Raw genomic sequence first — 17,074 nt, forward strand, 5'->3', positions numbered from 1 at the left:
CTTCTCGGGTGAGCAGAGGTTCATATCATTTAAAGGGCCAGGTACTGATATCGCTTGCTGAGAACAGAGGCATTTTTTGCCAGGTAAAATTAGTGTTTTTTTACACTACCATAGAGAATTTTTAATCAAAGTATATTACAAACTTTTCATTTCTACCCTAAATCATCATATTAACTTGTGGAAAATGGGCATCGGATGACCCCTTTAAGTGTGCACTTGATGGACACTACTATTGGAGGGGATTTGTGAATACAAGTTAAGCGACAAAAGAGATTCTGATAGGTCATGTGACAGTGACAACATGGCGGATGAAGCACGTCCGAATTTTATTCGTACTACTTACATTTATAGTTTAGTAAACTGTCAATTTGTGATTACAAAACTGTAATCAATACGCCAAAGAAACCATGGTTACTACACTTTCACTGTAATAAAACCATGGTTAATTTTCGTAAGGGTTTAAATTTATTTTAATAAATTAAATGAACGTTTTGACAGGGATATTCATGTTCAATTAAAGTTAGTCTATACACACGCGGAAACATCGCGTCCTCTTTTTTTAGACAACCTCCAAAGTTAAAAAAGCAGATCAACTTTTCAAAACGCGTCAAGAGTGTTCCAATCCGATACGCGCCGTCTAGCTGTTGAACGCAAGAACGCGTCCTGTGTAAACGCCTCCCAAACACCTGCGGCGGGAAATACCTTGTGGAGCAACGGCTTACACTAAATATAGATCCATCGCGAGGGAACCCGGACACCCGCCTCCCCTCGCACAGCTCGTTTATCTGCATGTTGTGATTAGCTGGAAAGTTTGATTATATCGGTGAGATCTTTTTCTGTTTTTCCCACAGGGGAAAAAAAACTGGATTTCTTTAGAGAAAAAGATCTTAACCTTAACAGCTACACACGCGTAAAGCGCATTTTTAACTCATTGTTCTTGTCGGTGCGCACACGCTGTCCAACAAGTGCGTGCTCGAAGCTCAACTGCGATTGAGGAGAAAACAGTCATATGGAGATCAGTGCCTAACGACCTGGAGATCGAATCGAGCAACCTCGCCAAACACGGACATACTTTGTCGCACCGATTAAAAATGCGCGTTTGTTTGACGCGCGTCGTGTGAGCTGGTGGATTATGTGGATCTGCTAGTTTCCCCGCCGATGGAGCCGCCGTAATTCGTTGTCTTGGTCATTTTAACATCAAACTAAAGAGCGGGCGGTTTGCTTATATTGTGAAGATTCAAACTCCAAAGCCTTACATCTAGACCACCAGTGACCTGTAAAGACTTGCAAATCCCTACACCTGGTTTCTTGGAGAGGGCTGCGCAATTGCGCACGCTGCGAGAGTACTACAGGACCTTTCCATGGAATCAACTCCACGCTTGATCTCCAGTGAGGGTTTCGGTCCGATCTGATGTGGGGTAAAAAGTTGCCCTCTGCACATTAAATCACATATATGAGGATCAATACACACGTGCTGGTCAACATAAAGCGCAAAAATGCCTATGCATCCGGTGACTTCCACTTTGATGTACCGGGGGATCTGCACCATCCCTGATATCCTATCGTACCGGGCACCGGTCAACCTGCCTGAGGATGAAGTGGAAGGTGAGTGTGAGAGTCCTAATAGTGTTTGAAACGCATGTTCTGTTGTATTATATATACAAACTACTACGTTCTAAATTATTATTATTATTTTTTTTATTTTTTTTGCATTGCTTTAGTCTATTTTAATCTGTTTTCTAGACAGAAGGTCAGTGTTTTGCGCACCTGTTCGGCGTTTTATTTTTTTCCTCTCATATCTTACTGACCCAATTTCGATTTAAAATGTTGTAAGTGAAAAGTGAAGAGACATACAGATTTTTCTGTTTTGTAGAACAGTTTGGAAGGATTCAGCGCCACGCACAGCACAGCTCACTTAAAACGCGTGAAAATCCCGTTACCTGTGCCTGTGTTTCTCTATAAGGTGGATAAATCTGATGGTGTGATTTATGGAAAGTAGGTCTATCACAATCCATCAGAAAGAACTGTGAGTGGTATGCTGCAGTCTTTGGTTTGAAATGTACAGTTTTTCAGCCTGTGTGAGTAAGTAAATCAGAAGTGAATGTAAATATAAAGTCTTTGACATGACATTCTAAATGCATATTAAATTTGACAGAGTATTTCCAGTTTCTTTTTTACCCCAATGACTATCCAACTATATAATAGTACAAAAATACCTGAGTATCTGCAATATAATTAGCTTTTCTGAGTAAAATGATGTTTTGTATGGTTTTTGGAGAGTAGGTGTCTCGTAAACCAGCAAACAGACCTGTTCGTGGTACGCAGCACTAATGTGGACCTCTAATTTAGTTTCTGATACCATGTTATAAAACCAGCTTTAATTTTTAGAATCTGAATCATATTGCACTATACTATATGTGACCCTGGACCACAAAACCAGTCATAAGTAGCACAGGTTTAATAGCAGTAGGCAAAATACATTGTATGGGTCAAAATGATCGATTTTTCTTTTTATGTCACTAGGTTATTAAGTAAAGATCATGAAGATATTTTGTGAAGTTCTTACCTCAAAACTTAATTTTTGTTTAGTAACATGCGTTGCTAAGAACTTCATTTGGACAACTTTAAAGGCAATTTTGTCAGTATTTAGATTTTTTGCATCCTCAGATTCCTGATTTTCAAATAGTTGAATCTCACCAATGAAAAGCTTATTTATTCAGTTTACCCCAGTGTTTTCCAATCCTGATCATTAAATATCTCTAAATTGCACATTTTGGATAGCTCCCTTAATTAACACACTTGGTTTATATCATCAGCTCATTAATAATGGCACCAAGACCAGAACTGGTGCATCAGATAGACATCCAAAATGAGCAGTGCTGTGGACCAAGGAAACCCACTAGTTTACCTTGATAAGTATCCAATTAAATAAAATCATTAAAATGTAATTTGAAGTAGACACACCATGTTCAATAGCAGCAAATAAATGTATTTTTATTTAGAAAATAAAAGAAAATACTCTTTTGTTCATCACCATGCAATGCTTTATTTACAGGTGTTACATGTGAAATGCAAACTATAATCAGTTCAGCATCATCACATTGCATCAAAACCCCATGCTTTTACATTTAACTTCTATGCATGTTGCAAAATGAAATAAATGTATTATTTTATTGCAAAAATATAAACGTTTGTAATGTCAAACTGTGCCATCAAATGCATCCACTAAGATTAGTTTTTCCATTAAACCTTGTATATTGATGTCTGACTGGTGTGATTGTCAGCTCAGTTCAGAGTGCCTTTCCAGATCAATCTTTTGTGATTAAGGTTTAATTAAGTATCCCAGCACCTCATTGCAATTCCATTCATCAAGGGATGTTTTTGATCAGCACATCTAGTTAAATAAAAATGCTATAACCTAAAATCTCCAGGCTAATTTCTCATGCTCTTAACCCTTCGAAAACATGCTGGTCTGAACTAACACAAGCTAAAATGGCGACAAAGAGACAAATGCAAAAGATGAGAGGTCATATACGGATATTCCCTGAAGTACATGATTGTGTGTGTTCTGTACAGATATCCATGTGTAAATGAAACAGTCAATCTATGTGCAAATGTGCCTACATGTGGTCATCCTAGAACATACAGTCAAGCCCGAAATTATTCATACCCCTGGCAAATTCTGACTTAAAGTTACTTTTATTCAACCAGCAAGTTTTTTTTTTTTTTTGACCGGAAATGACACAGGCTTCTCCTAAAAGATAATAAGATGATGTACAAGAGGCGTCATTGTGGAAAAAAAATATTTCTCAGCTTTTATTTCCATTTGAACAAAAAGTGGCATGTCCGAAATTATTCATACCCTTTGCAAACTGTCACAGTCTATGGGAAAATCCAAAGTTCTATACCATTCCAAATAGTCCAAGCTGTTCTAAAACATCCTAATTAACCTGATTCATTGCGAACAGCTGTTTTAATCAACTCAACAGGTGAAAAACAGCAGCTCTCTGCTATTGGTTTGTGGACAGTCATGGCTAAGACAAAGGAGCTCACTGAGGACCTGCGGCTGCGTATTGTGGCTGCTCACAAGTCAGGAAAGGGCTATAAGACCATATCTAAATGTTTTGAAGTTCCAGTGGCTACAGTGCAAAGTATTATTAAAAAATACAAAATGTTCTGCACTGTGAAAAATCTCAGAGGACGTGGCCAGAAGCCGAAAGTGACACCTGTGCTGGCCAGGAGGATAGTGAGAGAGGTACAAAAGAATCCAAGGATCACCACAAAGGGCATCCTGATGAATCTGGGCTCTGCTGGTGGCAACATCTCAAGGCAGACAGTCCAACGGACACTGCACACTGCTGGGTTCCACAGACGCAGACCAAGGAGGACATCACTAAAAGCCTGCTTGGCCTTTACAAATGTAATCAAAGTAAACAGCATCATGAAAAAGGAGCAATACATCAAAATTCTCAACAACAACATCAGGCAGTCTGCAGAGAAACTTGGCCTTGGGCACCAGTGGACATTTCAGCACGACAACGACCCAAAACACACAGCAAAAGTGGTAAAGAAATGGTTAGCAGACAAAAACATTAACATTTCACAGTGGCCCAGCCAGAGTTCTTACTTAAATCCAATTGAGAATCTGTGGAGGGAGCTAAAGATCAGGGTGATGGCAAGGAGACCCTCCAACCTGAAAGAGTTGGAGCTCATCGCTAAAGATGAATGGGCAAAAATACCAGTGGAGACATGCAAAAAGCTGGTCAGCAATTATAGGAAGCGTTTGATTGCTGTAATAGCCAATAAAGGCTTTTCTATTGATTATTGAGAAGGGTCCATAATTTATCCATAATTTTGGACATGCCACTTTTTGTTCAAATGTAAATAAAAGATGAGTAAAAAAAAATTATCTTCTGAGAGAGGTCTGTGTCATTTCTAATAAAAACAAACTTGCTGGTTGAATAAAAGTAACTTTAAGTCAGAATTTGCCAGGGGTATGAATAATTTCGGGCTTGACTGTATATTGTAATTTGTGTATATGAAGAGACTCATCTCCAGTTTTGCTTTTACACAGATTTTTAAACTCAAGAAAATATAAATGTGGCTTATGGACCAAATTGTTGGTGCATTTGCCTCACACTAATGAAGTAGGCCATGTTCATTCTCGTCCTTAGGATATATAGTTGTTTATTTGTGAATATTAAGTTTGAGCCAGATTTTTATATTTTGCTTTGAACTTGTATGACACGCTGGGGGCAGAAACCGAGATGTAATTTGTGAGCTAGATCCGTGCATCTTTATTTTAGTTAGCAATATTTCATCATAAACCCGTCCTCATTCAAAATGAAGAATGAGGATAAGAGCCTCAGCTAAAGCTCGAAGAATTCATTATTATTCTCAGCTGACGATTGCTTAAAGTCTGGTTCATCTAAAAGACATTATCTCCTGACTGTATGCTCACACACACTGGACATCTTAACCCACTGATAACGTCCTTTAAAAGATTAGTTCAGACAAGAATGAAAATTCTGACATCATTTACTCATTCCAAACCATTTTGTTCTTCAGTGAAGAGCTAAGATGAATTGAGAATGGAGCTTTTAAGCTTTCCACTTCATTCAGATGAATCATGTGCTATACTCCAAGTCTTCCGAGGCCATACAAAAGCTTTGTGTGAAGAACAAACAGCAATGAATGTCATTATTCGCTGATAATCCTCAGTTGGAGTGGACTGCTAACCATTGAGACTGAATCAAGTGAGTTGAAAACAACAATCAAATGAGTCAGATTAGTGAATGAATCGTTTAGACTGGTTTAGTGAACTGGTTTAAATGATTCATTTGCTAAACATTTACTTAACCTTAGGCTATCCAAGATGTTTAAAGGGATAGTTCACCCAAAAATGAAAATTTGATGTTCATCTGCTTACCCCCAGGGCATCCAAGATGTAGGTGACTTTGTTTCCTCAGCAGAACACAAACGAAGATTCTTAACTCAAACCGGTGCAGTCTGTCAGCCAAATAATGGAAGCGGATGAGCACCAGACCTTTAAAAGTAAACTAAAACATGCACAGACAAATCCAAATTACACCCTACGACTCGTGATGATAAATTGATGTCCTAAGACATGAAACGATCGTTTTTTGCGAGAATCTGAACAGTATTTATATAATTTTTTACCATTGATACACAGCCACGTCCATCTGTCATGAGCACGAGTTTAGCATCAGGCACGGTACATGTGTACGTGCTCTGGCGTAGTATACGCAAACGCCGGAAGCGATCTGTCGCATGTATATAACACTCATTGTTTACACAGTGCACATAGATTGTGGGTATAGCGGCTATTCAAAATGGCAATTATTTGCACTTATCTTGATTGTTCAAACCAATTTAAAGATAAAAGATTATGTTTGCTTGTGCAAACTCATCCGGGACTTCACCGATTTCCCCTTACGGCGTTTGTGTATACTACGGCAGAGCACGTTCACATGTAACGAGCCGGATGACAAGCTCGTGCTCAGGACAGATGGACGTGGCTGTGTATCAAAGGTAAAAAATGATATAAATACTGTTCAGTTTCTTTTTGTTTATTTTTAAAGGTCTGGTGCCCATCCACTTCCATTATTTGGCTGACAGACTGCACCGGTTTTCGTTAAAAATCTTCATTTGTGTTCTTCTGAAGAAACAAAGTCAGCTACATCTTGGATGCCCTGGGGGTAAGCAGATAAACATCAAATTTAAATTTTTGGGTGAACTATCCCTTTAAGTTCATTTCTTCATCAGAACTAATGTGGAGAAATGTAGCACTATGTCACTTGTGAATGGGTGCCGTTAGAACGAGAGTCCAAACAGCTGATAAAAGCATCACAATAATCTAGTAAGTAATCCACACCACTCCAGTCCATCAGTTAATGTCTTGTGAAGTGAAAAGCTGCATGTTTGTAAGACAAATCCATCAACTTCAAACTTGCGTTCATCTAAAAAACAAGTTATAACCCTAATATTGCTTTCTTTATTAATTTGTCTTCTCTGAATCAGAGGAGAAATATACAAATGTTACCCTGGACCACAAAACCAGTCATAAGGGTAATTTTTTTGAAATCGAGATTTATACATTGAGATTCATATATAAATCGGTTTTCCATTGATGCATGGTTTGTTAGGATAGGACAATATTTGGCTGAGATACAACTATTTGAAAATCTGGAATCTCAGGGTGCAAAAAAAAAAAAAAAAAAAAAGAAGAAAAATCGCCTTTAAAGTTGTCCAAATGAAGTTCTAAGCAATGCATATTACTAATAAAAAAATACGTTTTCACATATTTATATCTAAATATCTTCATGGAACAGGATCTTTACTTAATATCCTAATGATTTTTGGCATAAAGGAAAAATCGATAATTTTGACTCATACAATGTATTGTTGGCTATTGCTACAAATATACCTGTGCTACTTATGACTGGTTTTGTGGTCCAGGGTCACAAATATTTTAGCATTACTTCCCTAATAGGACGAATGGCAAGGTCTTCAATGGATAACAGCTTAGATTTCAGTTTGTTCATAATGCAAATATTTTAAAAGTAGCGGAAGTCTCTAAAACTCACATTTGGTGTTCAGAGTTTGTTTTTATATAAAAGATAAGCACTTCTTTTACCCATCATGATTCACAAGACCTAGAAAGCCGCTTTATGTTGGACTTTATTCACTATGAACCAGTGACCCATATGATTCACACAAACTGAATAAACATCCATTACCGGTATGGCTTTCACTGAATGCACGTTCAGTGCAAACTGGCAGCCGCACGGCTTTGTGAGAGTGAAATTCAGTTAATGTGCAGGGTCCTCTGTGCGGCAGGAATTACCCAGCTGTTAACCGCATCCGACGTCACGCGCCACATGGACTTTCTATGGCAATGCATGACAATCAGACATCAAGCTTGTTTGGAATTTCATTAAAAGAGGTTGGCAGCGGTGATGGAAGCAAATAAAGCTGTGATTAAATTTGGTGCTGTGGATGGATTTCAGAAAGCAATCTCAAAACCCATTGTCACAGGGATGGTAAGGGTGCCATTTGCCGCCTCTGAGAGCACGCCAGCCCCTCTTGATCAAGGAAACACTGACAGCACATGGTGGACTGTTGTACTGATGTTTTTACACACAGTCAAATTCAGCCTCTGGGTCCAAAAAACTGTTAAAGCCGATGCTCCTCAGTCAAAAATTTATGAAACTAAAGGGGGCGTATCAGAGAAAACAGGATTTTCCTTGCTCTTCTTATACTTGAACATGATGCTCCTTCTTAAGTCCACCAAGAGCATTTATGGAAACTAGGTTGCAAAAACATGTTTTTCAGAAATCATCACAGTATCTTTGACATCACAACAACTACTTAGTATTCGGGAGCTTCACACACTGCTGTGATGGACAGTGTGAACAACACTGGTATGCAGAGGGCTAACCAATCACAACAAAGATCACTATTTGTGATGGGAAGGATTATTAGTGAGTAACAAATACAGTAAATAGTTAAGGGGATAGTTCACCCAAAAATGAAAATTTGATGTTGATCTGCTTTCCCCCAGGGCATCCAAGATGTAGGTGACTTTGTTTCTTTAGTAGAACACAAACGAAGGCTTTTAACTCAAACCGTTGCATTGTGTCAGTCATATAATGGCAGTTAATGGGACCTACAGCTTTGAGAGTAAAAAGACAGACACAGACAAAACCAAATTGAACATTGATATACAATGATATAAATACTGTTCAGTTTCTTGCACAGATTGATTGTTTTTTGTGTTAAGACCTCAATGTATTGTCACAGGCCGCCGAGTTTAATTTAGTTTTGTCTGTGTATGTTTTATTACTCTTAAAGATTTGGTAACCATTGACTGTTTTTAACATCAATTATAATAAGAAATGTTTCTTAAACACAAAATCAGGGTATTGTAACAGTAACAGTAATGTTGCTGAAAATTCAGCTTTTATCACAGAAATAAATTTAATTTATAAATATATTTTAAAAAGTTTAGTTATTTTAATTAAAATTGTAATAATACTATAAAATATGACTGTTTTTATATTTTTGATTTTATTTTTTATTTTTTTACAAAAAAAGATTTAATTGTAGTGTAGTTATTAATAAATATTTATTATCGTATATATATATATATATATATATATATATATATATATATATATGTATATATATTTTTTTTACACTTTGTCTGTAAATACTTATAAATAAATTTTTCTTCTATGTTCAGTGTTTTTCTTTTTTTGTTTTGCTTACAGTGGTGGTCAAAATTATCAGTACACTATAGTAGTTTTAAGTCACTTATTTCTATTTTTTTGTTGTAGTGTGTCAGTAGGAAAAGTCAGTTTCCATTTCTAAACATTAATTTTGCCATTAATTGTAATAATCCAGTGAGATTTTTGTTTGCACAAGGAGTCTGACATTCAACCAGAGCTCCACACAGAGATCTGATTTCATCCTCATCCAGTCTTTCTGGAATGACATGAAGAAACACAACAAACTGAGACAGACTAAATCTAGAAGAAATATGGCAACGTCTCCAAGATGCTTCAAAAGACCTACCTGCAAAGCTACCGGAAAAACTAGGCACAAGTGTACCTAGGGCAAAAGCTACTTTATGCGCAAAGGATGGTCTCACCAAATGTTGATTTAATTTAGTTAAAAGAAGTCAGCTGATAAAGAAAATCTATTTATGACATTATTCTGACAGCATTCTTATTGTACAGCATTGTTACACAAGTGCCTAAAACTTAACAGCACTGTAGCTTTGCAGGTAGGTCTCTTGAAACATCTTGGAAACATTGCCACAGTTGTAATTAGTCTGTCTCATTTCGTCTGTTTCTTCATGTAATTCCAGACAGACTGGATGTTGATAGGATCAGATCTCTGCGTGGAGCTCTGGCTGTTGTCAGACTACTTGTGCAAACAAAAATCTGACTGGATTATTACAATTAATGGCAAAATGAATGTTTGGAAATATATACTGATATTGCCTACTGACTCACTACAGCAAAATATAGAAATACCTGACTTAAAACCATTTTTAGCTGGTGAAAATACTAGTGTTCTAATCATTTTGGCCACTACTCTATATCAAGACATTGGAAATGGTGTCAACTTTGAAGTTTCTACATTATGCATGCTGAATTCGGGTGATGTATCGTAGAGGAAATGGATTGTACTGATGTGATGTCGCCTGATGGATGCACATCTGCCTGATTTGGCTGACAGCAGCATAACCAACTGAATAATCCGACAGATGGTTTCCGTACTGGGGAAAATTTAATCAATTTTCCAGTGATCTACTACCATAACAGTATAGGAAATTAGTTTTTGCTCATAAAAATTGCTCACAATGTTAACTAACATTCTCACTAATGAGAACTACTTATACTTTGATTAATGCTAGTTTGGATTAATCTGCATACTAGGAAAACCATGTTAGTGTTACGGATGCGGCTATGTGTAGAAATATAGCTATTTAAACACAATAGCTTTAAAATGGTTTCTAGATTGATTTAAATTGTTTTGTGTGTCCAGGAACTTAGTCAAAATGTAGAATGTCCAATAACCCTAACCTTAATTTAATTACATGAGGAAAACTTCCATGTAATTAAATTAAGCGTTTTTTTTTTTTTTTAGAACAGATTTGTTCTTGTTGGTGTTAATTTAGGTATGCCCCTAGATGCAATCAAAATGTCAAGGACATCTGAATACTTTTTTTTTTTTTGTTTTGGCGTTTTACCAAACACTGGTTATTGATTTTTCTTTCTGGCATAAATAAAGAAATTAGCTTATTTTAATTTAGTAGAGTGCTAAATTAAATGATTTTGAACAAATTATGTCAGGCTTACGTTAAAAATAACTCATAATTTTCCGAAGTGTCTTAGTCAGTCTGGATTTACATAAATCCAGTGTGACATTCAGTCCCAATGCAAATGGAAGTTAACTTCCTTTTTAATAAACTTGAATGAACTGAAATAAAAGTTGTAACCAAATTTCCGATGCATTTAAGATGCATTAGCTTTTTAAAGATTTTAAAGCTGCGCTATTGATCTTTAACTAAATTTTTACAGATTTGGAGAAATTTAGCATTGCATCATTTGCTCACAAATGGATCCTCTCTAGTAAATGGGTGCCGTCAGAATGAGAGCCCAAACAGCTGATAAAAACAAAACAATAATTCACAAGTAATTCACACCACTCATGTCCATCAATTAACATCTCATGAGAGAAAATCTGCATGTTTGTAAGAAACAAATCCACCATTCAGATGTTTTTAACTACTGTTTTATTCTTTGACTGGAGTTGTGTGGATTACTTGTTGATTATTGTGTTTTTATCAGCTGTTTAGACTCTCATTCTGACGGCACCCATTCACTGCAGAGGATCCATTGGTGAGCAAGTGATGTGATGCAGATTTCTCCAAATCTGTTCTGATGAAAAAACAATGTGCCATTTGTCTCTCTTAAACTTTGAAAGCAAATGTAAAGATCCTTTTGAGTTGCAGATAATGGACTTACAAGTGGTCATTTTAAGAATGCGTGTATGTATTACTTGGGTAACTCAGTAATCCGTAATTGGAAACGTGCCCTGGATATTAAGTAATACTTATGCGCTACTGCCATCCTACTTAATGGTTCGGGAAGCCCAGCATTTTGTGATTGCATTAGACCACATTGATAAATGTTCTGAGTGCAATAAAAAACATTAATTCTGTTATACTTTTCTCTTTCTATAAATGTAATGGCCAACGTAGGAGTAAAATCACGGTTTGGGTGAATTCAGTACACAGTGCAGAAGGGACAAATCCGTTTCCTGTCAGAGTACAAGTAAAGAAAGATCAAATGGCTGTTTGGCAGGTAGACTAGTTTAGAAATAGACACACAAACAGAAGAGTGATTCACTTGAACGTATCTCACTGACAGACAAACAGGAGAGCAAACAAACCCTCCACCAGCCAAGGTCTGCTTCCTGTTCCTCTTCCCTCCATCGTATTTTCTCTTTCCACACGCTGCCAGTTTCGAGGAGGGTAAATGAGAGGAAGCAGACGGACAATGGCGTATCTTCCTTTTGAATCTTTCATTTGATGCAAATGCAGAGTAACTTCATTTTTCATCTCCTTTCTGTGATCTGATTTGTTTGCAGAGAAAGAAAAAATGTTTCATTTTTTAAAAATAACAATAGCTTGAGGACACAAAAAATAGGACACAGAAAATACTTTAAATGTTAGAAATGGAAAAAAAATGCCCTTGTTTTTCCTATAAAGGTGCATTAGGGATTCAGAGAGGTAAAGTCAAATTAAATCCTCTGGCTAAGTTTATAGAACGCTTGCTTGATTTGTTGTGAAGCTACACAAAATATATAATTCTTAAGTGCATCTGTCACGTTGAGAAGGAGGAGATCTGGGTCCAGGTGCATGGAAGATATATTTAATGAAAATAATAACAAACAAAACAAAACCAAAAAGCCAACACGGCAGACTAAACATAAACTGAAACATAAACTGAACAGGAACACGATCAAGAGCCAGAATCAGGAACACAAAATACACACAAGACAGAAGACAATGCAGCCATGAAACAGGAGTGAAAGGTGAGAGTTCTTATAGACCAGATGATTGTGAACAGATGTGAGTGATCAGTGCTGATGACAAAGACAGGTGAATGCAATCAGGAAGTGCAGTGTAGGAACAGCGACCTCGGGAGGCTGAGGGGAGACCCACAGCCCCGATCATGACAGCATGTACTATATATATAGACAGATAGAGAGAGTGTTTATGTTTTATTGATATATAATAACACCCAATATGGTGTCACTGTAAAACTGTAAAATGTCACTGGAACATAATTGCGTGTCATGAATATGCCACACAGATTTTATTATGCCACCGTTGACCGCTTCCGCTCTTTCCGGTCATGCATATGTGGGGTAAAGCAGCACTGTTTTATCATACTAGATACATTTGAGTGTGTTGAAAGTTTTTCTATAATATGTCTATTCTGTGTGTGCGTCACCTGTTTAATAAAACGCATAACATATTAAAGCATCTTTGGTATTTTCATATTTTCTACAAAATAAAATTGGAAATCAAGGGTGTATGACGTCACTGGAGTGTGTTGCGACATTTTATCTCACAAATCTGACTTTTTCTTAGAATTGTAAGATATAACTTTGCAATTGTGAGTTAAGTCAGAATTGCGAGATATAAACTTGCAATTCTCAGAAATAAGGACTGATTCAGCAGCTATAAACTCTCAATTCAGATTTTTAGTTTTTTAATTGTGAGATAAAACCTCAAAATAGAGAATTATAAAATCAGAATTGTGAGATATAAACTCACAATTATGACTTTTTTTCTCAGATTTGCATGATATAAACTCACAATAGAGAGTTATAAAGTCAGAATTGTGAGGTATAAACTTGCAATTTGGAGAAATTAACCTGATTTGCATCTGATTTGCGAGGTATAACTCGAAATTTTTTCTTAGAATTGTGAGATATAACTTAGCAATTGCGAGTTAAAAAGTCAGAATTGTGAGATATAAACTTGCAATTCTGAGAAATGAAGACTGATTTGGGAGATATTAACTCACAATTTTGACTTTTCTTCTCTGAAATGCATGATATAAACTTAAAAGTAAGTCAGAATTGCGAGATATAAACTCACAATTCTGAATTGTTTCTCAGAATTGCGTGATATAAACTGATAATAGAGAGATGTAAAGTCAGAATTGTGAGATATAAACTTGTAATTTTAAGAAATTAAGTCTGATTTGCAAGGTATGAACTCACAATTTTGACTTTTTCTTCTTAGAATTGTGTGATATAAACTCGCAATTCTGACTTTTTTTCTCATAATTGCAAAATATAAACTCACAATTGTGATAAAGTCAGAATTGTGAGAGAAAAACAATTCTTTTGTTGCCTTTTTTTTGGAAATGTGAGTTCACATCTCTCAATTCTGACTTTATTCTCAGAATTGTGTGATATAAACTCCACATTTCCAAGAAAAAAAAGTCCAATTGTGAGGGGGAATAATGACTGAAATTTTCTGAGAATTGTTCATATTCCACAATTTAGACTTCATAACTTAAAACTGAGTTTATATCATGCAATTCTGAGAAAAAATTCTGAATTGTAAGATATAAAGTCGCAATACATATATCTCGCAATTTTGACTTCATTTCTCAGAATTTCAAGTTTATATCTCGCAATTCTGACTTTATATCTGATTTCTGAGACAAAAAGTCTGAATTATGTGTTTGGATCACACAATTCTGAAAAAAAAAAATCTGAATTGTGAGATATAAAGTCACAATATCATTTTTTAATTCAGTGGTGAAAACGGCCTTCCACAGATTCCAGACAGCCATGCAATTATCACTGTTTCTGCTTTTATTTGACTGTTAGACTTAGTTTTAGGTAACCTAAATGTGACATTTCTGTGTGTGTTTGTTTTGTAAAATAATAATGTAAATAATGATTTTCCACAATTTGGAACAATAATATAATAGTATAATAAGAGTAACCAAACAAGTATTTAACAATTATGTATTTGCTAAAAAACTGTCTATAAAGCATCTGTGGTGCATTTAAAGCTGCTCATGCATTTCTCTGTGAGGGCAGCTTGTTTCGTGGTGCATGGACAGGAGGGGCAATTTACACACAGTCTGATTTTCTATTACCAGCATATATCCACTGGTGAGAACTAGAAGAGAGTTCTGCTTCAGCGGCTTTCCAAAATGGTGCTCCAAATCCCAATTTTTTGAAGTAGGATGCCATTTTGTTTTGTGGGGAAAGAAAATTGTGTTTTTAGACTACAATACACAAGATCTTCTGACTAGACTCTCACTGCACATGTGTGAATCTGCGTGCAATGCAGTTTTTTTAACAGAATGTTCGTTCAATCGCATACAAAACCTGACACTGACCTATACCATTAATCCTCTATCATACCCAACCTCAAAACAAGACGCTTGACATTTAAGTGAAGGTATTGCACTTTCAACAAATGGCCCTCGGGATGGGCACCAAGTTGTGCTGTGGACACTTGGATTGTTATTTAAAGGTAAAGCAACTCGAGAGACAATAGGCTGGTGTTGATAGATGGGGGGCTTTGTTTATTTGTGCTGTGTTTCAGCTCTTTTGGGAGGGGTGAAATAGGGCCTACATGTTCAGGCACTTGAGCCATCTGTAGTCAAGATCAAACTTGCTGCTTTAATTTTAGATTGAAGCTGTTTATGTGCTCACAAAAATAAAATTGCTAATGAGCTGTTTACAAAAACAATAGCGGAACTGTACCATTGCAGTCTTGCTTTTGATAACATCCAGTACTATTTTCAGTATATTTAAGGCGAGACACTGCAGGTGAATAGAGTAAAAAAAGAACTAATAGTTATCACCTTACTTACCCAGTTAATTGATTACATTGATAATTGTAAACATTTTTTGTTTTACAAGTTTTCTAAAATATTAGGTTTAAATATCCAAATGAGGCATTAATTAATGAAATGTGTGCTAATTTGCATATATTTCTAGTACAGAAATCTAAACACTGGAATCTAGTCAGTTTCAAAATACTTGTTTAGTTTTTTTAGGGGATTTTGGGTATCTCATTTTGTCACTTCATAATTCAGAAAAACTTACAACAGACAGAATTTTTTTGTACCATTTTTGGGGGGATAGAATTGTGTATAAAATCAAGCAAATTATATATGAACAAATCCCTCGGTAAAAACCTTCAGAATATAGACAGGAATAAAAATGTAAAGTTTGGTGTGTGTAAGTGTTACTGAAGTGGAGATTTATGGCTCAGTGTAGGAGAAAAAAACTCATTTTGAGAAAACAGTCTTTAAAATATATATATATTGTAATTGAAATGCATTGACACAAATAGACAAAGTGCTATAAAAGAAACACTTAACAGTGTTTTTTGGATGTTTTCTTTCCACTAGTCTGAAAAAAAAAAAACACTTTATGAAAAACCGAAAAGCCCAAAATCTCAAAATTGACAGGTGCATGAAAAAACAGTGTTTTTGCCTCCAGTGTCTCCCTTTAAAAATGGTTTATTTATTTGGTTTATTTGAAATGATAAAATGAATTTTATTAGCGTTAGTGTTTTGCTTTCCAGACTGCCTGTAGTTTATGTTGTTACACCAGTAGATGGCGACAAGTGACTGATTCAGATTTAAGCAAGGTAAATGGCTTCAAGTGAGTCACTGAATCATTTACTTAACAGGTTTGTTTAAAAACACCCATTCCTTGAACATGGTAGATGCATTGCTGTCTACGCAGGGTCAGAAAGCTTTTGGATTTGATCAAAAATATCTTAATTTGTGTTCTGAAGGTGAACAAAGGTCTTATGGTTTTAGAACAACACAAGGGTGAGCAATTAATGACGGAATTTTCATTTTTGGGTATGTATTCCTTAAAATTTTCAGCTTGTAAGACAAGAAGTGAATTCACTTTCAATGGAAGTAAATGGATTACTGTAAACATTTCTAATTTCTTTCTTTTTTCTGTGATATTGAGCTTAATTTGTATTGAACCCAGATTTGATCTTTGAATCACTATTTTGATTAAAATTCTGCAAAAGCCTTTGAGAAATGCCAACGATCTGAATAACACATGAAGAATCTTTATGTTTGTAAGTATTTCAGCAGAATTTTACTATGTCAGCCGAAATCCTGACTGGCAGCCTGATCGGTGCTTTAGGGGCTCATCCAGAGGAGCAGTTTGTCTGCATGAGCTTTGTGATTCACATTGGCTTTTGTAATGTAGGGCTCACTCAGAGGGTAGGCGTTATGGGGGCGTAAGTTCATATAGGTCAAATGCGGCTCTCAAATCACAGTAGGAGCAGAGACAAAGTTGTGATATAAATTTTGGCTCAGGATTTATAGAGCCTGCTCTAAAAATGTAAGCAGGCTGAGGGCTCAGAGTACACCAAATCCGAAGATGTCAAAGTAGGGAAAGTAACACATGAGATGTCTATGGGCTTTTATCATTCTCTCCCTCTCTTCTTTTTCAAATCTCGTGA

At 36.0% G+C, this 17,074-nt stretch overlaps 1 protein-coding gene across 1 annotated transcript in view; it reads left to right on the forward strand.

Moving 5' to 3' along the window:
• The first annotated feature begins 772 nt into the window (after window positions 1–772).
• The window catches only part of cabp7a (calcium binding protein 7a), a 48,816-nt gene continuing 32,514 nt past the window's right edge, over window positions 773–17,074 (forward strand). Inside the window, exon 1 of the mRNA XM_073841295.1 lies at window positions 773–1,605. Within this exon, the coding sequence (XP_073697396.1) occupies window positions 1,497–1,605 (109 nt within the window). The 5' untranslated portion in view covers window positions 773–1,496. The remainder of the gene's footprint in view (window positions 1,606–17,074) is intronic.

The sequence above is a fragment of the Garra rufa genome, chromosome 5, assembly GCF_049309525.1.
Source record: "Garra rufa chromosome 5, GarRuf1.0, whole genome shotgun sequence".
In the NCBI taxonomy this organism is placed as follows: domain Eukaryota; kingdom Metazoa; phylum Chordata; class Actinopteri; order Cypriniformes; family Cyprinidae; genus Garra; species Garra rufa.